Source organism: Diadema setosum, chromosome 1 (assembly GCF_964275005.1).
Source record: "Diadema setosum chromosome 1, eeDiaSeto1, whole genome shotgun sequence".
Lineage (NCBI taxonomy): Eukaryota > Metazoa > Echinodermata > Echinoidea > Diadematoida > Diadematidae > Diadema > Diadema setosum.
Window position 1 is genome coordinate 3,211,452 of NC_092685.1, and position 25,754 is coordinate 3,237,205.

Consider the following 25,754-nt stretch of genomic DNA (forward strand, 5'->3'; position numbering starts at 1 on the left):
AACAATCAGACGTTGTTACTCATGTCCACTTGTAGTGACCCACAGCAGAAACAATTGACCATTGAAGTTAGAAGATTCAGTAAAAGCGCAGTTCAATCATATTTTCCCATGGAATTGAGTACCGGTATCATGGTGTATCGTATGAGCAACTTTATTACCATTTCTTGAAACAAGTAGCTTTTCATAGAATGTGACAGCAGAAATAATTACAGGTATAATCCATGATGTCTAAAAGGGTCAGCTTTCCTCATGATGTTCAGACTGCTTTAATAGGGACTTTTCGATTTGCACATTGAGCCAGGCGTCACCCTGTTATGACGTAGTTTTTACGTACTGCGCATGCGCGAGTGTCGACCCTCGGCTCATCGCACAAATTTCGAACGCGTTAACCCCGGTAATCACCGTCCACCCAAATCGGTTGCGCCGCGCTCAACCCACCCTTGCTATGACGTCACACTCCTCTCGGGTATCGTGCGAAAGAGCACGATGACTCTCGGGAAATCCGTGCTCAGTTCACCTGTTTTCCTTTTTCTTTCGAGAGAATATTTATATTCTAATTACATGAAAGCTTATGATCTTGACACGTCACAGCAACAGCGCTGACATACAAACTACAGCCTCTGGTACCTACTTTATTTGCCCGTTTTCACTGTTTCGCACTTTGCAACTGCCTACCGTAGTCCCACACATGCATTTACACGTAATGCTGTACGCAAACAGATTTTGGTGCTTTTGGCCTAGCTAGTGCAGCAGTGCATTTGCCTAATAGTCTTACCATGCATCATGTTTAAAAATCCACATAATACCTCCCAGGATACGCATCTAGTCAAAGACAAAATAAATATTACAAGTACAGAAACGAGTCACAAATTCCGCTAATATGCACGCAAGGCACAGGGCCTGGTTGCCTCCTGCACACGCCACGAGACGTGACGGCGCCCGAAATCGAAATGTGTTTTAGCAGCGGGTCAACGTACAGACGTGACGCCTCGACGTACGGTTGCGCTCGGCGGCACGTCCTTCTCGTTCACCCAATCGAAAACTCCCTACTATTACCCCATGTTGGTTATTTCCAGTGAAGTCTTGTATGCAAGTCTTTCTCAATAGCTCTACCATATGGATATATGGCCATGATCTCTGGAGGCTGTGCTTACATAGTGTCTCGTGGATACATCAATCAAAAGCTAGACAGTGGACGGAAAGTTTATGACCTTACTGCAGACAGCATGAATTAACGTGACAATGGCATCATGAATTAGCATGACAATGGTTACAGAATCCAGTAGATAGCGTGAAGAAAAAGAAGAAAAAAAATTATTGGAATATTAGTAAGTACTGTTGCGATGCCAGTGCTGCCAGGCCCCTGCATACAGTAAACAGATGCATGTAATTTGCTTTGTCAGATTTCCCTGTAACGAGGGTTGATGCATATCACTGACCCATCTACTCACAATGCTTGAAAATAATGAGACTACCTCAAGAAGTGATTGCTCTGTCACTGATTTGATGAACTGCAGCCATTATCCTGTACACAAGGATGTTCTTACTTCTATGCATGTCCTCACAGAAAGTTAATCAAATGAACCGACAATGTATCCAGTTTCCAGAGTGCCAGCAGGGGAATTGAATTGTTATGTATGTGAGATAACAGTGTACAGAGGTATCTTGTTTCACATAATATGCACACAACTCTCTGTAATGTCTTGACAGGGATCTTTTGTTATTGTCATTGTTCTTTTTTTTACCCATCACCAAAGGTTTTTGAAATATTTTGTTTATTCTGTTAGGGGAAATGTTTTCTTTTTGCTTTGTTGAACGTAGGATTGTGTAACTAGTGTGTGGTCATTTTCACTTGCTTGTCACAGGAAGTTTCTAAATATCAAACATATTTCAAATATTACCTGGGCTTCTTAACGATTTTGTTTTGTTTTTTGTTTTTTGGTCTTTCTGTTGCAGTATTGGACAAATGAGTATACAACAACATTAGGATTAGGCGTGTATCACACAGGCATCCAAGTATATGGCAAAGGTAAGCAGTAAAGGGTCCTATGCATGGAATGTTGTGAAGAGAAGTATGCAGTGATGGAAGTGTAATTCATGCATTACAAATGACATGTTAGTATTTGTTGCTTCATGTACCTTAAAGCACACAACACACGTTTGGCAGATATCCGGAAGTCTATGTTGTATGTAACAGCTTTGCCCATTATGTGAGAGAGAGAGAGAGAGAGAGAAAAGGCGACAGTCACATAAAATGTGTGGCAGATGAGGATTATGTGCAACCTTGAATTCACACTTTGAACACAAAGACAATAGTAGCTACTGCTGTTGATGATGAGAGATTAAAAAAACAAACCCACATGTTTATCACAAAAAGCATTACTTCTCAACTGTATGTAGAAATATTGGTTGCAACCACTGAGCCTTTTATTTCTTTTTTGAACACAATGCAAAGATGACATACAACTGCTTTTGGTTTACAGTGTACTTTATTAAAAAAGTACATGGTATGTTATGTATTCCATTCTCAAAATTTTAGTGATATTTCAGACTTTCAACAAAACATGTAAAGGGGTGTGCAAACTTTTCATTGTAACTTTGATAGATATTAGTGTATGAATTTCACGGCACTTGTACATTGCATATATAAGTATGTGTATTGTGTAAATTGTTTCATTCGATGTGCTTTTGGAGGGTCTAGTTGGTATTTTGCCTGTAGTTTGTTACCCTTTCACTCAGTACTGTGGCTGTAGTGCAGTACATCTTTGCAATTAAAAAAAATTAGTTCCCTGTAGTTCAGGAATGTTGTAAGAATAATGTCCCTAGATAAAGCCCATGTTTTTTTCTCATTCTGGACAACTTTTCCTATTTGATATAAACATTCCTATCATGTCAGAGAAAAACTTTACAGCTTTGTGACCTAATTTTTCTGAATTTCAGTCACAAATTTCTATCTTGCCCCTTCTGTTTGTGAGTATAAAAGCTTGGCTTAGCCAACATATAATGTATTTTGGATAATGTATTCTGCTGAATTTAGTTGTTAAAAGCTGTCTTGCTGCTTTATCAATATTGTGACTTTCAATTTGTATCAATAGAATCAATATGTGGCAGTATCCAAACTACTGTTAAGCCAGAAATGTTCACATGCATTTTAATTTCGCAAATTTCACCAGAGCCAAGAATCACAAAATTGAAATCCACATTCAAGTTCTTGTCTACACTATATGCATTGAATGCCAGCGGCAATTCGCAAAAATTTCATACCACAAAATAGACCATCAGCTCCAATTCATGAAAATTTGTGCTGCGAAAATATCTTGCTTTATATAGTATGCAGGAAGATATACTAGCCATTAAGCATAGTGTTATTGTAGGTGGTGTGATCAGAAAAGAATATTGATAATGTTGAAGGAATAGCGAAATAAGGCATGTTTACAAGGAGTCAGCATTTTTCAAAAGAAAGGGGATATATGGTAAAAAAAAAAGTGCTCATTCACACACACACACACACACACACACACAAATGAAAAGATCATTGTGTCCATTCAACTGCAAAGATTTACACTATAGCTCTCAAATGAGGTCTTGATGCCTATAAAACAATTCCTGTGTGCAGTGCTTAATAATCCATCATCCATTAATGTACATTTAGCCAGTGAATTACAGTTGATTTTCAAGATTAATTGTGTTTGCAGTGCTCTTTAGAATGAAGTCTGTGCTTGCAATGGAACCCACTATCGTTCATCCCATAGTGCGTAATTACACTGGGGAAGCTATACGGCTGTAAAGTGCCATTCATTTTGTATTATGACTGGATCTATGTCAAATCAATTTGGCTCTGTAAGCTGCTTTTCCATGTTCAGAGCCTATCAGCTGGCATTAATGTTGCCACTATCTAGGGTCTGTAAATTTGACTTTCTCCGTTTTGGATTGTGTTGATATTCTGCCGGTGTGTTTTGTGGCCATCTGTCTAGTCCAGTCATCCTTTTTCCTTGCTGTGGTGTGAATTGTTGCCTCTTTGCAATAAAGATGCATCCTGTTGTCTATCATAAGATCATGCAGTCCATTCAAATATCGTTTGCATGCTTGTACATAATTTGAGACTACTATAACATGCATAGGGGCATACACCAAGCTTTCAGTCTATAGTTGGTATGCATGTCTTCAAGATGATTACCCTTCAGAAGGGTATGGTAATCTACTCATGATACTAGTGATTAAACTTGCATGCAGTCTTTCATTATACATGCAATGCAGTGTCAAGGGTGCACAAATTATGCAGATAGTGATGTGTCACAATTTCAAGCTCATTGACCATGTCTGATAGATTTTTTTTTCCAGCTGTTCTGAATAATTTACTGTTCAGTACATTAATTGCGGGATTGAAAGACCATAGCATAGCTGAAAAGATTCCCCCTTCCCACACCAGCCCCTAGTGGCCATTTGTTGTAGTAAAAGGTTGATTTTCAAGGTGGTAGAATCCTGAGAGATTAACTTAGTTATGTAGCAAAGGCCTCTAGTACTGGCATTTAATAGAGACCATGCTGAATGGACTGTATCCTCATGTATAAAGTTATACTACATATCCAGCCTTATATTGTATGTGAAGAAGAATATTTTTATACAAGGGTGCTTGTGATTACTGTTTGAAGAACTGGTACATGTGTGTGTGTGTGTGTGTGTGTGTGTGTGTGTGGGTGGGTGTATACATGTAATTCATGCTGTACTATCCAAGGATGTATCACTTAGTATGTGTAGCTACAACTGTACAAGTTCCTGTAAAGAGCACATACAACTCAACTGTAAGGCACTGATAATAAACAATTTGTGATGCATTTCTGACATAGGGGCATTAGCTGTGTAGAGTTAGAACCAGCTTGTGCCCATTTTCTAGCATGTTTTATGAAGCTGAGTTTATACAGTATGATGCAATTGAATCATAAAATTTACAGCATACCTTATACCTCAACACCGGAATGGATAATTGATCACTTCAAAGGTTTAGGTTTGTCATTTGATATACACATGTGTACTGTTGTATTTGTTCCAAAAAATGGGGTGGAATCAAATCAGAGTACACCAATTCAAATTGTACTTACATGTACATTTTATGTCGGCTGCCAGTTTGTATACAAAGTTTAGATATAATGAATAACTGGCGCGAAGTACCCATTCAAGCTCAATTGCGACAGATTTGCACAATTGTTTTTACTCCAACTAAGATGTAATACTCACCAGGGGTTCTAAGAGTCATTGAAATTTTCATTTAATTGAAACATGTTTTCTGTACATGTAGAAAAAACAAACAAAAACAAAACTAAACTAAAAATGGTGTGCACTTTTGTGAGGAGAGATGTATTTTTTCATGTGTTTTATCAATTTTGAGCAAACTTGGGTCATTTTCAGCTATATCATGTGTGCTAGAGCATGAGATACAGTGTAGATAATTCAAATGCAGTAACTACTGCACCATGTACACTTTGTACATTATGCAGAAAGAGGGCAAAGCTGTTTACTGTTATTTTTTATTTGTTTTTAGATACATTGTATGCTGGATTATGCAACCATGTTCCATGACCATTGTGCTGAAGTATTACAAAAAAAAAAAGAAAAGAAAAAAAAGAGTCAAATGCTAGAGGCTTGGATTAGCAGTGCTATGTAAGACACACAGAAACAAGAGCTGACATCCTGACGATGTGGTAATTGGAAGTGAGTGACTAGATCCCTCTGAACTAACCCACTGTAATCCACCCTGCAGGTCATGAATGATACATGCTTTCTGGCATGCCGTGCTCCCATTGCCTTACCCCAAAGGGGGCTGACATTCTGGGCAATGGGTGACCCATCTAGACAGTCAGTCCCTGTTCACCCAACTCTCCTTTGGTAGAAGCATGCATGGTAAAAGAGTGAGAAAGTTGAACTGCTCTCAGCTGATTAAATTGTGATTACACCGTATGCTTGTTGCAGTCACCATCTTGCGCTGTACTAAGTATTCATATGAAATGAAAGCTAAACTTGGCAGTGCACTCTTGTATTGTTCATTTTACTCTGCTGTGCTCTTTCAGTAGAATGAAGTGAAGAAATTAAAAGAACTGCATTGACTTAAAGGGATCGTATAGTTTTGGTTGAGACCTGATTTCAGGTTTCTAACATTTTTTTAGTGAGATAATAAGAAACCTCGTATGAAACGTGAAAGAGCATGTAATTTGATGAGGAATTCAACGTTTATTTTATTAAAATTAGTTTTGAAATGGCCGAGATATCCAAAACAGAGTGATTCTAATAAAGTGTGGGACCCAACTTTTATCACCATTGCTTTGTTTTACTTTGTTTTTTAATGTTTCAGTCATTCCAAACCCATTTTTCATCAAATAAACTTTGAATTCCTCTTAAAATGGCATGCTCTGTATACTATTTCATATGTGTTTTCTTGGTATCTCGCAAAAAGTTAAAAGCACAATTCTCATCTCCACCAATATTGTACCATCTCTTTAAGCAAGAGAAATGTTGATGCACTGTACATACATACACAAAAAGCTGTATGGGGTTTCAAAGACCAATTTGTGGAACTCATGGGATTTGAATCATGATATTGGCTTTGAATACCCTTCTTTGATAGACAGTTACTATCTATTACTTTAAAGTGCTTCTATAACATGTCATAGAGAGATTTAAATGTCAAATTTCCCTGGGGCTTGGCAAAATCTTCACATATTTATATAGTTGAATATGTGAGCAAATAGCCCCATAACAAGATTAATTCAAGTCCTTCCAGAAGTACCATATATTCAAAGGCTTGCAGCGAACCCAAAATGTCACCAGTTTTTAGAAGGAAAATGTACATTGCTTCATATTGATTTTATCCATCTTTACAATAACTACCAGTTACTGTCCATTACTTCTCGAACATGTTATAGATAGTGTTACATTATAAATATCCAAGTCCTTCTTGGAATACCAGGTATCCTTCATATATTTAAGGTTGCTTGTGGCGAACTCAAAATGTCACCAGTTTTCGAAGGAAAATATTTTGACCTTTGATATTCACAAAGGTATGGCTTACATCTACAATGGATGCTTAAAAGTAGCCAAGAGAGCTTCGAGCCTTGGAGAGTACTTACATGTAAATGAGAAGAAAAGAGGCTCCTCCTGTAAAGCTTGTAAAGCTTCATTGAACAGGGACGTATACATGTCATCTAACTAAGGACAATGCATAACGTGTACTAAGGGACCATGACATGTCATTGCTTTGAAAGGGCACTGTAGGAATCAAAGTGAAATCCCGACTGCTGGTGGACTGAAATTAGGCTTCTTTTTTGTACCTTTCCCCCTCATTTCTCCCTCACATCATCAAGAATCAATCACCCTTGATCTGAGGGGTTAAGGGAGCCATTCAAAGCATGGCTTTGGAATGCACGACTTGCGTGATTTACCACAAAACTTTGGGAGTGACACACTCACTTTAGCTATCACAAAATCGGTATTACTCTGTACATTGATGACTTGCTTCATATCTGAAGTGGATTTTCTAATATTTCACTTACTGATTAATTTTTTATGCAGTTGCATACATTTGTAAACTCTGTTACGACCAAAATCACTCTGAGAATGATCGCACAAAAGAAACAATCAACTAATGTTCAGGCAGTTTATTAACAGTGATATTGTGGGTACAGACTCGTAATCGGTTTTCACATCAGTACAATAATGATCAATAAAACAATTATAAATCGGTAGTGAAATCACTTACAGCCAAATTTGAAAGCAAGTAATCCTTTGACAGTGTCCAGATACGATGTTCGATGCACCGATGAATGATCCGCGATGCACCGATGAATGATACCTCAGATGTAAATCCAGAGACGCAGGTTGTGATAATCCTTGGTATTATAATCCGGGGTAAAGTCCACGATATACGTCCACAGCGAAACGTGCAGAATCCACAGGAAACGGGCAGAATCCAAATGTTATGACGACCACGTCCAGTTGATGCGTTGAATGATGATTCACTTTATAATGTCCAGCAAGGAATCCAGCCCGTCACAGCTTTGCCGTAATAATGTCCGTTGACACTAAAATATGGAGTCTATCTCCAATATAGGCAAATTAATTCTCTGCAGGCAAAATGTCTCCCAGGCCTTATCTCCACAAACACAGTTTGTATAGCAGGTCAGCAGGTAACACAGGACTGACTATAAGTCGCTTCAGAGCCAGAAGTGACGTAACTCTCAGAGCAGAGGTGTTGGGTACTCTGCCTACCTCAGAATTTCTCCTGCTTATATACTATCCATTCACCCCTTTCTAGTACATTCTGTAATTTTCTCCAACCTGGGGCCACATACCTGAACATACTAGCAAGTCCAAATTCCAGGAATCCTGGATGACTCACTGCCTAATATGTGCATAACATCATTGCCAAAATTAACTACCAATCACATTGGGCTACAAGGGCAGTGCCTCACTCAGCCAACACTTCCTAGAATTTTCTGGAATGGGTTAAATCATTCTAGATTGAGTGAGCTACATTGTATAATGTATTTCCTGTCACATGCATACAGGTACTGTAGCTACATTGTATACCACATGGAAAATTCTCCACTGATCTGGTCAGCCTGTATGTACTATCTCTATATGATATAGAATGTTCTCCATTATTCTGGTCACCCTGTGTACATACACATTAAAACAACCATGCATACAGCCTTGATACATGTACATAACTACTTGTGTGTACATTTGTGACACCATCCCCCATGGGAAAAAGAAAGCCTTGCCGTAGCAAGGGTTTCTTTTACCTTCACAATTTCTCATTGTTATTTACAACAAATGTGAGGTAAAATCCAAATCAAGCAACAACAATCACATACTATCACATGCCTTTTGAATAGCTGCATTAATTCCATGTTCTCTTTTCATGGATACCAGTTACATTGATATTGCTTGGATTCTCTGAGCTTATCATTTCAAACTCAAATTGCATACCGGTACATCAGTAATGGATAAGCTAAACACTGTATGTGTAATGTGAGGTGAAAACCTTTCACCCTTAACTTCTGCTGTGCTATCCACTACCTATGTCACACCAACTGACTTTCTGTCATAGCACTCTTTCAACATGTTGACATGACACATTCTCTGTTCTTTGCGTCTGTCTGGTGTACTGACCACATAGTTCACATCATTGAATTTCTTTTTGACACCGTATGGGCCACTGAACTTGGCTTTCAGTGGTTCACCTTGTATGGGCAGCAGTACAAGAACTTTGTCACCTGGTTTGAAGGTTCGGGCTTTGGCTATTTTGTCTGCCTTTCTCTTCATTGAGTCTTGTGACACTTTCAAGTGTTCCCTAGCTACCTCACAAGCCTTTGAAAGCCTTTCACGAAACTTGGACACATAGTCAAGTAAGTGGACCTCATCATCCTCAGTCACGAATTTCTCTTTGATGAGCTTCAGTGGGCCCCTAACTTCATGACCGAACACCAACTCAAATGGGCTGAAACCCGTCGACTCATTTGGGGAGTCCCTCGTTGCAAACAGCAGGAAAGGGATGCCCTTATCCCAATCCTCGGGATACTCCTCACAAAATGCCCTAATCATAGTCTTTAGGGTCTGGTGGTAGCGCTCCAACGCACCTTGGGATTGGGGATGATAAGCTGACGATTTCAGCTGCTTCACACCCAAACGATACATCACCTCTTGAAATATGCCTGACATGAAATTTGACCCTTGGTCAGACTGCACTTCCTTGGGCAACCCATACCTAGTGAAAAACTGCACTAGAGCATCTACCACAGTCTTGGCAGTGATATTTCGTAATGGGATAGCCTCTGGGAACCGTGTAGACATATCCATGATTGTCAAGAGGTACTTATGACCCGACCTAGTCCTAGGCAAAGGTCCAACACAGTCGACTAGAACCCGACTGAATGGTTCTTCAAACGCAGGTATCGGAATCAATGGCGCCGGCTTCACTGAATGCTGTGGTTTACCAGCCACCTGACATGTGTGACAAGTCTTGCAAAACTCAGCCACATCCACATTCAACCCTGGCCAATAGAAATGCCTCATGATCCGATCCTTTGTCTTTCTGACGCCTAAATGGCCGCCAACAGGTAACTCGTGAGCAATCCTCAAGATCTCACCGCGGTAACAGGGAGGGACAACAACTTGACGGACCACCGTCCAATCCTCATCAGCTGGCCTATGGGGAGGTCTCCACTTCCTCATCAAAATGCCATCTTTGACATAATAGCACTCAGGGACCTTTTCAGCCTCAGCCTCAGAACACGCCGTCTGAGACAAGCCTTTCAACTCAGAGTCTGCCTGCTGTGCTTCAACCAAGGAAGACTTGCTAAACAGCCCATCACTGTTAGCCTCGGAGCCTAATACAGCAACCCCATCATCCAAATCCTTAAAAAAGGTTTCTGCCAACCAAACACCGGAATTCTCCTCCACATCAACAGAATCCGCATCATCTTGAACAGCTCTACGAGCCTGAGACCTAGTCACAACACAATCTGGGAAAATCCCAGGAAACTCCTCCTGCAACTGCTCAGTTTCAGCAACCACCACTGGTTTATCCGAAACAACTGGAGACGCAACCACCTTGTCCCCAGCCAAGTCATTCCCCAACAGGAAGTCAATGCCTACCATGGGCAACTCAGGAACAACTCCAACAGTGACAGGACCAGAAACTAGGTCACACTTCAAATCCACTCTATACAGTGGTACTGACATATAACTGCCATCAACAGTCTGAATCAAGACTTTTGCATTCACTGCACTATCTGGTGGAAAAGTCATACCACCATCCACCATCAATGACTGAGAGGCCCCCGTATCCCGCAGGATGACTACTGGCTTACCTGCCTCACCAGAAGTATATGGGGTCACCTCACCATCAAACAAAAAGCTACGATAGCTCTCATCCACCTGCTTTAGCCTATCTTTGAATTTGGGAGATCGACTTTCAATGGCCTGTGTTTCACTGAACGGGACACTATTTTCGGGTAGGACACTTTTTGACATGACAAATCCCATGTCCTTCTTTGTTTTGTTTTGCAACTTCCAACACTGTGACTTTACATGCCCTGTCTTGTTACAGTGAAAACATTTGATGACATTTGCACTTGTACTGGACCCTTTGTCAGATTGAGGCTTTGGTGCCGATGAAGTTTCAGAACTCGTGCCTTTTTCAGAACCAGCATTCTTTGGATTGCTCGACTGATTTTTGTCTCTCTTATTTCCAGAGAAATTCCTGAAAGGTGGTCTGTTGTCATTTCTGTGGGTCAGCTCATACCCATCAGCCATCAAGGCTGCTTTATGCAAACTTGTCACTTTGTGATCATCCAAATGTGACCTCACACTGAAAGCAACACTCTTTTTGAATTCTTCCAAGAGAACAACCTCACGTAGGTTATCAAAATCCTGATCCACTTTCAGGGATCTATACCACCTATCGAACATCATTTCTTTTTCACAAGCAAACTCAACATGTGTCTGGCCTGGTTTGCGGTACGAATTTCTGAACTTGTGTCTGTACGCCTCTGGCACCAACTCATAAGCATTCAACACTGCCTTCTTGACTGTAGCATAGTCACGTGATTGCTCTTCAGAGAGAGACGAGTACACATCGGCTGCTTTGCCGACAAACACACTTTGAAGGAGCATGGGCCAAAATTCCTGTGGCCATTTCAAACTGTTAGCCACCTTCTCAAATGACACAAAATATGCATCAACTCTGTTTTCTTCAAACTTTGGCACCAATCGAATGTTCTTTGCCAAATCAAATTCAGAGGGAGCCCTTTCACGATTTCCGACCGTCTGTGCATGAGCCAGTTCCATCTCACGCAATTTCAATTGTTGTTCCACTTCAAGTTTCTTCATTTCAATTTCTCTTTCTACTTCCCTAGCCCTTTCCCTTTCCTTCATTTCCATTTCTATTTCTCTAGCCCTTTGCTCTCTTTCTATTTCTCTTTGTTTTTCCCTTTCCTTCATTTCCATTTCTCTTTGTTCCCTTTCCCTCTCTCTTTCCATTTCTAATCTCATCTTTTCTTTCTCCATTTCCAATTTTGCAAGCTCAAGCCGTGTTTGATCTGAAATTTGAGCCTGATCTGAAGTGCGAATTTCTTCTTTGAGCTCCATGTGACCAGCTACTAAGTCAAGAATCTCTGCCTTTCTTACACCTTGTGGAACATCAACATTTAAATGCTGTGCAATAGCAGTCAAATCACATTTGCGTAACCTTTGCAAATCTTTGAGGGACAAATCTGTCCTCTGAACAAAAGCCTGAACATCCATTGTACTGATTGACATTGTCACATGTATTACACACAATGTACAATTGAACAATCAACTCACTTGGTATTTTATCTGTACCAATACTCTGGATTCCGGAACGTTCCAAATTCTAAGTTTTCGCTTTAAATTCACTTCTCGGACACAAGCCCCCAATTTTGTTACGACCAAAATCACTCTGAGAATGATCGCACAAAAGAAACAATCAACTAATGTTCAGGCAGTTTATTAACAGTGATATTGTGGGTACAGACTCGTAATCGGTTTTCACATCAGTACAATAATGATCAATAAAACAATTATAAATCGGTAGTGAAATCACTTACAGCCAAATTTGAAAGCAAGTAATCCTTTGACAGTGTCCAGATACGATGTTCGATGCACCGATGAATGATCCGCGATGCACCGATGAATGATACCTCAGATGTAAATCCAGAGACGCAGGTTGTGATAATCCTTGGTATTATAATCCGGGGTAAAGTCCACGATATACGTCCACAGCGAAACGTGCAGAATCCACAGGAAACGGGCAGAATCCAAATGTTATGACGACCACGTCCAGTTGATGCGTTGAATGATGATTCACTTTATAATGTCCAGCAAGGAATCCAGCCCGTCACAGCTTTGCCGTAATAATGTCCGTTGACACTAAAATATGGAGTCTATCTCCAATGTAGGCAAATTAATTCTCTGCAGGCAAAATGTCTCCCAGGCCTTATCTCCACAAACACAGTTTGTATAGCAGGTCAGCAGGTAACACAGGACTGACTATAACAAGTCGCTTCAGAGCCAGAAGTGACGTAACTCTCAGAGCAGAGGTGTTGGGTACTCTGCCTACCTCAGAATTTCTCCTGCTTATATACTATCCATTCACCCCTTTCTAGTACATTCTGTAATTTTCTCCAACCTGGGGCCACATACCTGAACATACTAGCAAGTCCAAATTCCAGGAATCCTGGATGACTCACTGCCTAATATGTGCATAACATCATTGCCAAAATTAACTACCAATCACATTGGGCTACAAGGGCAGTGCCTCACTCAGCCAGCACTTCCTAGAATTTTCTGGAATGGGTTAAATCATTCTAGATTGAGTGAGCTACATTGTATAATGTATTTCCTGTCACATGCATACAGGTACTGTAGCTACATTGTATACCACATGGAAAATTCTCCACTGATCTGGTCAGCCTGTATGTACTATCTCTATATGATATAGAATGTTCTCCATTATTCTGGTCACCCTGTGTACATACACATTAAAACAACCATGCATACAGCCTTGATACATGTACATAACTACTTGTGTGTACATTTGTGACAACTGCGGTATTGCATTAATGGTCTGGCCTCACTAAAACTTGCAGGTTACCGGGGAAGTTTACCTCAGAGATGAAAACAGAGTTAGTTGAATGAAACTGGTAAGATATGAGCACTGACCAGTCAAAGTTTGATCATATCAGACTAATTTGTAAAAGCTAGGATACTAAAGCATGACCAAGTTATCCCAACATGATTTCCTATTGTTGGGGGACTTTGATCTGCTTCATCTTCAGCTAACTTCTTTACTGGACCGTAACAAGGCTTGCTTAAAGATCTTAACATGCTTTTGTGAGAAAACATAACAAGCAGCCATATGACTTCTTGAATGTGTGGACAGGAATTAACGTAGTCTTCTTAAAAGATACAATTTATGTATGTAAAAACCCAAGTGTCTGAATAGAGAAGGATATGGAAGTTATGTTTTGAGAGGACAGCACTAAGCTAGACAGATGTGTTTGACATTCAGTGTCATCATTTGGCAATTACTGCTCTATTAAATGTTAATACATATCTTTTTGTTTTTCTCTGCTCTGTCAATTCAGGTATCGTGCATGTCATACTGAATAGAATACATTGTTGTTGTTTTTTTCTGTGATAATGTCATTACAATTCATGAATAGTATCTCTGACTCATCTGAAGAAAAAATTGATAATGTATTTTTGATATTGTCTTTCTTTCATCTTTCAGAATATGCCTTCGGTGGTCATCCATTTCCATTCACAGGAATATTTGAAATTGAGCCCAAAGATGTTTCAGATTTAGGGGAACAATTCAGCTTTAAGTAAGTATCATACAGAGTTTGATGTCATTTAGGTATACATGTAGCATTATTGCACCAACACCAAAGAAAGACTGGAATGAGTTACAGACATTCATAGAGTTCATTTAAAAGCACTCCCCTTTATTTTTAATCATTATTCTTTATGTCTGCGCATCCTAACTGATTTGTAAGTTAGTATGACAGTTGCATGCATCAAGCTTGGCAGTAGCCTTATTTTCACTGGAGAAAAGTGCAAGAGATTTGTGTATGCTAGAATGAAATTGAAGTCGCATGATGTAAATGATCAGTGATAGGTGTTATTAAGGTAATATTTCATTGACTGGTCAAATACCGTTTAATATGTATTCAAAACGTCATCGTAGTGTATTCATTCTTTATGTGTGCTCATTTACTGTAGTTCATTCTGTTTTGAGCTGTTATGACAGCAGCATTCGCCTTACGTGTAACTAATGAAAGAAAATTATGGTAGGAGAAGAGTGTATGAGTCTCAGTTGCTTTCTGTGATATTCTTGTCATGAATGTTCTTCTTGTTTGCTCAGTAAAAGCGCACTTCTACAGTTGATACTGAATAATGTTAAATAGAGTGAATGATCAAGTGAAGGCAATGATATTGCACAGTTAAAGTGACATATTCAATAATTGTGGCCCTGTAGGGAATGGAGAGTGAATGATATTGAAGGCAATGGTATTGCACAATTACAGTGATACATGCGATATTTGTTGTCCTGCAGGCACTCAAGAGTGAATGATAGTGAAGGCAATGTTATTGCACGATTTTAAAGGGATCATATAGTTTTAGTTGAGACCTAACTTCAAGTTTAAAAAATTTCTTTTTTAGATAATGAGAAACCTTTCATGATATGTGAAAGAGCATGTAATTCGGAGAGAAATTCAATGTTTATTTGATGAAAATTGCTTTTGAAATGGCTGAGATATCTAAAAGAGAGCGATCCTAATAAAAAGTGAGACCCAACTTTTATTACGATTGCTTCAATGTTTTACTTTGTTTTTGGATGTCTCAGCCATCAAATAAACTTTGACTTCGTTTTTTATGGTGATGCTCTGTACTGTTTCATACGTAGTTTCTTGGTATCTCACAAAAAGTTGAAAGCCTAATCCACATCTCCACCAATACTATACAATCCCTTTAAGTTACACATTCAATATTTGTTGTCCTGCAGGGAAACAATAGTAATAGGTCAAACTGATCTGACAGAGGAAGATGTGATCAAGGTTGTGGATTGTCTTGGCAAGAAATACCCCGGGGATGCCTATCACCTTATCCACAAGAATTGCAATCACTTCACACAAGAACTTGTACAGGTGAGCCTAAGACATGTACATTGTATTTATCACAGCATAAATGTTTGTTTGTTTTATAGATCTAGGGCATAGCTTGCATCTTACCAGTTTTCTTGTGGTTGAGAGTGCAATGTTGACATTCTATTGGCAGTTGCTGCTTACAGTATATAAAATATTATTTATGATGTCTTCTGTGTTTATAACTGAATATTAGATATGACCATAATTGTAATATGAATACATGGCAAGAATTCATGTATTGATTCATTTTCTTAAGTCGAAGATTGAAATTGACATTTTGCAACAATATGTGTATGAAGTGATTTTAGTGAAAGTAAGCAAAAGCCATTGTTTTATTTTCCCTTTGGGGATACACAGCACAGTGTTCAGAGTGCATTGATACCAGTGCTTTCTAGTCTAACAGAATACCTCAGTACTTGACTACCAGTATTTTAAGCAGCCTGTCTGGTTCTGGGAAACAAGTCAAATACGTACGGCTGGGTGTATAGCTTCTTGTTGACAACTAGTTCGTACTCACTTCACTCTGTTTGTGTAAACACCATTTATTCGCAGTGTAAATTTTATTTTTCTAATAAAAGAGAATTTCTAAATTCAGCTCTATCAAAAAAAAAAAATTGGAAATTTACCTAGTACACACATTTTGATGAATCAACTTATATCCCCAGCTGGTGCAACATTTTGCTTTGCTATGCTATAGGTTGTTATGTTGTGACACTGCAGATTATTTGATTTTCCAGCTTTATTCAGCTTTTTGTAAGTTTCAATATCATGATAACAATATTCACTAGTTTGGAACTGATTGACAAATTATCCTACATCAATACAACTAACCACCAGTTATTCAGTGTTTCAGTAGTAGCTGTGATAAATCAATTACAGTAAAAATAATTTGGTGCAAGAATCCATTAATTTGAATATTCACTTTATAGATATTTAGATATTTGTGCAATTATTATTATTATTTTTTGTGTGTGTGCAAGTACTTTTGAAATCTGATAATCTTACCTAGTGGATGTTGATACAAAGAGAAATTAATATCTTACAAAGATTCATATTAACTGCTTTACAGGTCTGTGATCTGTTTTGCAGAGCACCATGTAGGATAGGAAAATCAAAATACACACTGTGTATTACCTAACTTCTTATAAGTGAATTCCGTATCATACTCTTCATAAAATCCTATTTATAGTGAAATATACAAGAACTTTTACAGCAAGAATATATGTGTGCAGAGTACATTGTACTGCAAAACCAGAAATATTTGCATGCCTTTGAACTATACGAGAGTCAAGATTCGCAAACTTAAAATGCACATGAAAGTTCTTGTCTACACTATGTGCATTGAATGTCAGTGGCAATTCGCGAAAATTTCATGCCACGAAAAAGGCCGCTGGCTCTAATTTGCAAAAATTTCATGCTGTGAAAATTTCTTGCTACAATAACTACCTCATGTACAATGTGTACATTTAGCAGAGCTTTAGATGATGGTTACAAGTAGTCCAAGGAGTTTCTAAGTTAAGATGGTTTGCATGCAGTCTCAAGATACAGCTTCAAGGCACAGTTGATTTTTTTAATACAGTATTTGCTAGTCAAAGTGTAAATATCTGATTGAAAAATTTTCATGATGCTGATGCTTTAAAAGGAGATAGAGAAAAGGAATGTTATACTTCAAAGTTGTTAAAAATATCATTATCCTGTATCAATGCAATACTCTTAAAGCTCATTTCACAATGTTACACTTGCTCTTAAAGAAAAAAAAAAGAAGAATATGATTCAGTCCCCCCTCATTGAGGTTGAGACTGCCAATTTTCATTCCATTGGTATTTCCATTCTGATAATTGCATTTTTCTTGTTGCCATGGTTATTCTCTGACGACCACATTGTTCAGACACAGAGCCTAGAAATAAATTTTGTCAAGAACTTCATTTTATGTAACTTGCCATCTCCATGTGACATACATTCTCATGGACATGCTGTAAACACTTATTTTAAGATTAAAAAAATCATCCTGCTTTTCTCCTAGCTATCAAAATGTCAAATATCACAAACTTGCAATTTCAACTGAACCACCTGTATACATTATGATACAAATGTGTAACACATTTGCTGTATTAAAAATAAAGTCTCCATGTGGGTACTGATATACTGTAGAAAGTGGAAATTTTCGCACATTTCGCGCAACCAGAAACTAGCGCGAAAATAAAAGCACATGAATATTTTTGCTCGCCATAGTTCCAGTTTAGTTGATGTCTTGATTCCGCGGAATTAAAAACCTGCAAAACTTGTCTTACCCGGCTGAGTGCGAAAAATTAGTTGCGCGAAATATCCACTTTTACAGTACCGAAACGGTAATCTGACCAGTATTTACTGGCTTGAAAAGAGAGCAAAACACAGCCCTGCAGTCTAGTGCAGTAATTACAACATTTATGACTAAAGCTTGTCTCTCTGCAGTAAATGACTTGCAGGGCTATCTTTCTCTTCCCACCTCACACTCTATGTACAGTATATTCATTCTCTCCAGGCCTGAAACTGTAGAACACATGCTAATAGGCAGATCAAGGCTACTTCCTCATAACTTGCAAGACAAATTTGTTAATGTGTGATCATGATGAGAGACAGTCGTTAATGGGAGATCACAGGGGTCATTACACTTTTTTTATGAATGGTGACATTAAAGTAATGCACTCTGTGCAGTTTACTTGATATCCTTAGTGAGGATTCCTATCATAGTCATTTTAAAGGACATTCTGCAGTAGAGACTCATTTTGCATTCAAAGTAATCAGTTTGAACTTTATACACCATAATCATTTGTACAGTTATGCAGCATGAAAATCGGGTTCATTAGATAATTAAAATATATTTATGCCATGAAAAAATGTAAAAGTCTGTTGATTGAAATCCCAGCCAGTGGTATCAACATGAAGGTAACCTGTGTAATTGTCATTTCTTCGAATAACAATTTTGAGGTGTCTGTTGTAAGCATGTACATCAAGCAAACAGAAGTAAGTTTTTCATCAAATTTTGAGGTACATGTTGTTGAATATGGTCTTTATGGAGTTTTAATATTTCACATGGTTTGTGGAACAAGGATATTTTGTTGCAACTACAATGTACTTAGTGTACAATTACACATGTGTATGACTGACTGTATATGAAATTACATAAGGTGAAGATGTACCTCATGATACAAAACTGTTCAAATTATGCTTTTGAAAGACAATTTCAAGATTTTTCAACTTATATAAACAATAAATTGAAGCACAGGATACACTTCTTTAACATAATCAACAAACAAAAATTATAATAACTGTAGGTTATTATTTGCAATATAATATGTTTTCTATATCTTCTATCATACAGTACCATTGTAATAGTCTGAAATTGCATCAAATTCCAGGCCTCGAATTAACCGACGGCCACCGACGGCCATGGCCGTCGGTGCCCCTCTCGTTGGCCGCAATGCCCTTTCTTCCGTGATCAAAGTTACGGCCAAAAAAAATGTGCCCTTTTTCTTGTGGCCGTGGTGCTCTTTTAGAATGAAAGTTCTTGTTTATGACGTATAATATGCCCTTTCTCAAAGTCTACACTTCAATAAGCTTGAACAAATTTCCTCATCTCAAATATCATACCTTCTGTTCAGTACTCTCGCGTCCCTATAAGAATTCAAACTCAACGAGACGACGTGTACGTACACTTGTACTTATGTACGTACGGTATGGCCGACCGGCTTTGACCGTTCCGACTGCCTCCGCAGCGCAACGGCCATAGAGTTACTAGCTAGGTAGTAGTCCACTTCCTGGACTGTATTCATTCGTAGTGTGCCCGCGCGTACGTACGGAAGTACGTTGATGGTGTCTGTACGTCGAGTGTCGCAATCAGCGGTTGAGCGCGTTGGGTGGGTGCAGTATGTGCATGCGTGTGTTACTGTGGGGAATGGTCGCAAGCCATGTGCCAGGCATGTCGGACGGCTGCGAGAATTGCCATCTCTCTCGCTCTGCATTCATGCCCGCATGCTCAAAGTAAATGTGACCGAGGGAACGCATGCGAAAAAAAGTGAAATAAAATGTAAAAAAAAATTGTGCAGATCCCCCACCCCCGTAACACTGTATGTGAACACGGGTTGGCTGGTTAGTTGAAAGTGTTCCTCAAAGTGCCCTTTTTGTTCCTCAAAGTGCCCTTTTGTTCCTCAAAGTGCCCTTCTTGTTCCTCAAAGTGCCCTTTTTGTTCCTCAAAGTGCCCTTTTTGTTCCTCAAAGTGCCCTTTTGTTCCTCAAAGTGCCCTTTTCGTTCCTCAAAGTGCCCTTTTCGTTCCTCAAAGTGCCCTTTTCGTTCCTCAAAGTGCCCTTTTAGTTCTTAAAACTGCCCCTTAGGAAAAAGTGTGCCCCCCTTTACAGGAAAAAAGGGGCACCTTCAAAGAAAAAAGGGCACATTTAGTTGATCCTCCAAAAGGTGGAGGGGCACTGTGTACCCCTGCCCCCCCCCCCCCCCCTCCCCCGGAGAGCTGCCCCTGTGCTCCTTCCAGGCCCTTTTTGTACTATCAATTGCCCTTTCTATATAGTGCAAAATCGGTCCCATTCTCCTAAAAAGGGGCATATTCCAGAAAAGGGGGCACATTTTGATGGTGCCCCAAAAAGTATGGGGGGGGGGGGGTATGTGCCCCCTGCCCCTGTTTTTGTAAATCCGAATATTCTAACGTTGATTATTCCGAAGCGGTATTAAAACCAGGGCCCTTTCTAAAAAGATTTATTACAGTGCAACTAATGATTGCAACTCAAAAAATCAAATGCAGGTGATATCAAATCACACGCAACTTTTGCATTTAAACGCAATTGCGTTGCTGAAAAGACTTGCGTTTGATAATCATATGAAACTAGAAAATAATTGTTACGAACCTGAAACTCAATTGCGTTTAAACGCAACTCTAAAAATCAAATGCAAGTCCATCAAATCACACGCAACGATGTATTTAAACGCAAGTGCGTTGCAGAGAAGACTTGCGGTTTTTGTACGAAACTAGAAACTGCGTTTAAATAAATCTCTATACATCTGCGGAAATGATGGAAGTGCGTTATTGTTGAAAAGACTTGCATTATTTTTTTCATTTCGTAAGCTAAATTAAAAATTAAACGCAACTCTGAAAATCAAATGCAAGTCCATCAAAACACATGGCACGCTGAAAAGACTTGCGTTTGATAATCACACGAAACTAGAAAATTGTAGGAAACTTAAACTCAATTGCGTTTAAACGCAACACTAAAAATCAAATGCAAGTCCATCAAATCGCACGGAACGCTGAAAGACTTGCGTTTGATAATCATACGAAACTAGAAAATTGTAGGGAACTTTTTTTAACTCAATTGCGTTTAAATGCAACTCTAAAAATCAAATGCAAGTCCATCATATCACACGTAACGCTGTACTGTATACGCTATATATTTCGCGTGGGTTTTATTTTCGCGAATTTCGCGAGTTGGGAGCTATTCGCGAAATTAACAACACGCGAAAATATTACCTTCCAAAATGAATCCCTTGCCTTGACGATACGATCATTTTACGGCTTACCGAACAGACCATACTGGCTAAGCTTGTTTACGTACATATAGCATGTCCACATCTAACTAATTCACCAGAATCTCTAGTATACACAGCCCAGTCGCTGTGGTAGCATTCGTTGCTAGTAAGGTGAAAATTTACACTTTCTTTGCCACTTCATATATTTTCCGGTCCCCCAATCGCGAATTTAACCACTCGCGAAAATGTGTGATATCGGCAATGCGCGAAAATTTATGCACGCGAAAATTATAGCGTATACAGTATTTAAAGGCAAGTGCGTTGCAGAGAAGACTTGCGGTTTTTGTACGAAACTATAAGAAACTGTGTTTAAACGCATCTCTAAACATCTACGGAAGTGTGTTATTGTTTAAAAGACTTGCATTATTTTTTATTTCGTAAACAAAATTACAAATTAAATGCAACTGTATGCAAATTGTAGGGAACTTTTTTTTTTTAACTCGCGTTTAAACGCAACTCTGAAAATCAAATGCAAGTCCATCAAAACACATGGCACGCTGAAAAGACTTGCGTTTGATAATAACACAAAACTAGAAAATTGTATGAAATTTAAACTCAACTGCGTTTAAACGCAACTCTAAAAATCAAATGCAAATCTGTTTTTAAAACGCAAGAGCGTTGCAGAAAAGACTTGCGGTTCTTGTCCGAAACTAGAAACTGCGTTTAAACGCATAAAAATGTACGGAAGTGCGTTATTGTTGAAAAGGCTCGCATTATTTTTTATTTCGTAACGGAACTTTCGCCGTGACCGAACTTAGTCTGCACTTGCAGAGGAAAGACATCGCAACATTTACACGTTTCAAACTACCGAAACGCATGCTGCTTCACAAAATGTCAATGAAAAAAATGATAACGAATTATTGTTAAAGTTCGCTATGCCGAAGTTTTAAATCTCAGTCCAAAGTTAAATTAGTCCGACAATGGTAAGAGGTTTGTTTTTACGAAGGTTATAGTAGTCCGAAAGATGTCGTTTTCGGATGAACAAACTTTTCTTCTTCTTATTTCAGACAGGCCCGCGCCGTCTACAGAGCGGTAGTTATAATGTTGCGAATCGGAGCGCGAGAACAATTCATTTTCAGAGTATGGCAATACAAATTTAAGCAGAACAAATATGGCGACTTAGGGAAGGAAAATCACATATTATTTCAACTCAGTCAGCACTGAAAAATAATCTCGACAGAATCATGCGAAATCACACGCATATCTTCCCAGCAACGCACTTGAATTTAAATCGCAAAGTTTAATTCAATTTTGGGAAATTTGCCTTTGATATTTCAAATCAAGTTTAAAACGTTAAGTGTCTAGAAACGGGCCTAGGTTTCCGATCCCGCTCTCTCAAAATCTCTCCAGAGATTTGGGAATTGTGCGTTGTCGTTACTAACCCGCGCAAGATTTATGCATGAACTAAAACATTATTGTTGCTCATGTCAGTAGGCATGTTTTGGCGGCAAAAGATGTAAGATATATGGGTATCGATCCGCATCGTGATCCAAATCTTACTCTGTACAGAGGAAATTAATTTTCATTTATAAGTTGACAAAATGTCGACTTACGCGTAAGAATATGAAAAAAAAAAAACATAAAATTCTTGCAACGTCGCAAAAATCACCCTTTAAAAAAACACCCAACATGCCCTTTTCAATGTGGCCTTGGTGCCCCTCTGACTGACCTAAGTGCCCTTTCATGGCTGGCCTCTTGGAAAAAGTGCCCTTTTCTAAATGGCCTTGCCCCTCCAAAATCCTATTTCAAGGCCTGAAATTCATTTCTGCCTCCTTGAATCTTTAATATTGATAAAAGATGTATTCTTGCTGCGTTTGAACGTACATATGAAAGTTAGTCTGACAAACAAACAACTGTATGGTTTATTTTTATGAAGAAGAAGAAGAAAACTCTGCCTTTTTTGTTCATATTCACATGCAGCTGTGGGTGTGTGTGTTTGTCTGCATGTGGAGGTTATAGAGATTACTACTTCCTCTGGGAAAAGATCCGTCATGCTGTGTGTAATTTGCAGAGCATTCAATTGCAGAAGTTTTCTGCGTATCCGGGCAATTACCCCCAGAGGGCAATTACCCCCCCCCCCCCCCCCCCCCCCCGGCTAAATACTGGTTAGTGGTAAGGTTAGAGTTAAGATTAGGGTTAGGGTTAGGTTTAGTGTTAGGATTAGTTTCAGGATTAGGATTAGGATTAGGGACAGGGGAAGGGTCCGGGGTAATTGCCCAGGGGGTAATTGCCCTAGACCCGTTTTCTGAGACACTGTTCAAGGATACAATATGATAGACTGATATATAAGAAAAACAGACATGAATCTGTTATGTAGAGTCTCATCAAAAGTCACTTTATGTCTGGTATTCTCATGCAGCTGACAATAAGATGTTTTGATCACCTGTACCGCTCTTTTCCTTTTGCCAAAGAACCTGCTGGATACTATTAATAGTCATCTTCATGCTTTACATTCCCTCAGTATGCAGAATGTACTACACTGTATACATGTACAAGTGTGTATGGCTTACACCTCAGTATACTGTACTTAGCACTTTCAAACTGAATACAAACTTGAGTAACAAAAGTTGAAATTGAACTATTTCTCGTATGAACATATACACTTTTACATGAAAGATCCATGAGCTGTATGAACAACTGAGGTACAGTATAGTGTACAAGGTAAAATTTGTAAGACAGTCATACAGTGCATTGTGCAAATGTAACTACTGTAAAAGTGGATATTTTCGCACGACTAATTTTTTTTGCTTGGGGTCAAAAGAGTTTCGTGTGTTTTTAATTCCACAGAATCAAGACATCACGCACAGGAACATATGGCAAGCAAAAATATTCGCGTGCTTTTATTTTCGCGCAAGTTTCTGGTTGCACGAAATGCGCGTAAATTTCAACACCGCAAAAATGTCCATTTTTACAGTACTCACAGTTTGCATACGAATTATACAATATGTTTGCTATTACAGATTGTAGTAATTTTATGCAATAACTCTTAATGCAAGTTTGGTCTTGTGAGATAGTATCAAGGTGTAGTGGTAAAGTATACTAACCAATACATTTGATATCTACAATTGTACTATCTATCATTACATGTGTACATGTAGGGTGCAGTTATACCAAATGTACACTTCTTGAAATACAATGTTACAGAAGATATGAAAAAGAAAAAGAAAAAGAAATGCTAACAGAAACTACTCAGTTTTAATAATTGAGTACATTTACCAGCTGACCATATCTTTAAGCTCATGGATGTAACACTTGATGAATGAAGACTAGCCTTGATAATTGGGGATTTACCATATTTGCCAGCGTGCAGGCTGCATGTTTTTTCCAACAATGGAGGTTGCACAGTCTGGGTGCGGCCTATATGCAGCAATAGTGCAAGTGCCAAATGCAAGTGTTTCTGTGGCTGGTTGCATTTTTTTTTTTATGTGGTGTTTTGGCATACACCAATCAAAGTTATGTGATGAGTATACAACAATGTATCACTGAAGGAAAGATAATTTCGGAAACTTGTAGTCACATTAATTTCTTAGTGCTAAATGCAGCATTGATGGAGATTGATGCAGCTCCATAACTTGCATCATGTTTTTCTTCAGCCACTTCTTAAAAGTGAAACTAACAGAATGTTCTATCCTCTATATCTGCATTCATGACTTTGCCCTTCCTGAGATTATTGATAGGGTTTCTGAATCTATCTGTGTGACTTAGAAGAAAAGAGATGTACATGTATGTATTTTCTTTTTAGAAGGATAAGTTTGTTTTTGCTGTTGTTGAAGTATTTTTCTCTTTAATCCATGTGGTAATAGTAGATCAGCTCTTTGAGTCCAACAAATCGCCATACAGGTGTTCATTTTGTGCATGCTCCCTCTCTTCTTTAATGACTTCCTGTCCATAATTTCTCACTGCACTGTAACTTTCCTGTGTTTGGTGCACCTGTAGATACTCTGCGGTAAGGAAATCCCCTCCTGGATCAACCGACTAGCTGCGGTGGGAGCCCGCCTTCCCTTCATGGAGCGCATGCTGCCAAAGGAGTGGCTTACGCCCCTAGCTCTGGTGGAGGGTAACTCTGTGAAGGAACCAGAGCCAGCTAGGACCCCAAGTGACTCTGAAACGGGCAGCAAGTCATCATTATTATGACAGCCCTGCCAACCTCTCTGAACATTTCCTTTTTATCTTTTTTCTTTGGTGGACTGACTTACCCCCATTCAAAGTGCTTCAAATTTTGTAACAAAAAGTAAGAGGCATGTGGATGTGAATTTATTTGGATTCTGAGATCAGTCTTTAGAAGTGACTTTCATCGTCTTTGTGCTCACAAACATTAACTGACTCAGTATAGAAAGGGAAGAGATTACATAGCCAATCAATACCTGCATACACTCAAAACAATAAGAAGTACTTACTAGTCCATTTTATACAACACAAGAGCATGAAATTATGTACTGATGCTAATTGAGCAAAAAA

At 38.8% G+C, this 25,754-nt stretch overlaps 1 protein-coding gene across 1 annotated transcript in view; it reads left to right on the forward strand.

The window, feature by feature from the left end:
* The window catches only part of LOC140246510 (deubiquitinase DESI2-like), a 33,276-nt gene extending 7,798 nt beyond the window's left edge, over positions 1–25,478 (forward strand). The window contains exons 3-6 of the mRNA XM_072325862.1: positions 1,957–2,029; positions 14,309–14,402; positions 15,584–15,725; positions 25,233–25,478. Coding sequence (XP_072181963.1) covers positions 1,957–2,029; positions 14,309–14,402; positions 15,584–15,725; positions 25,233–25,430 — 507 coding nt within the window. The 3' untranslated portion in view covers positions 25,431–25,478. The remainder of the gene's footprint in view (positions 1–1,956; positions 2,030–14,308; positions 14,403–15,583; positions 15,726–25,232) is intronic.
* Positions 25,479–25,754: the final 276 nt, after the last annotated feature.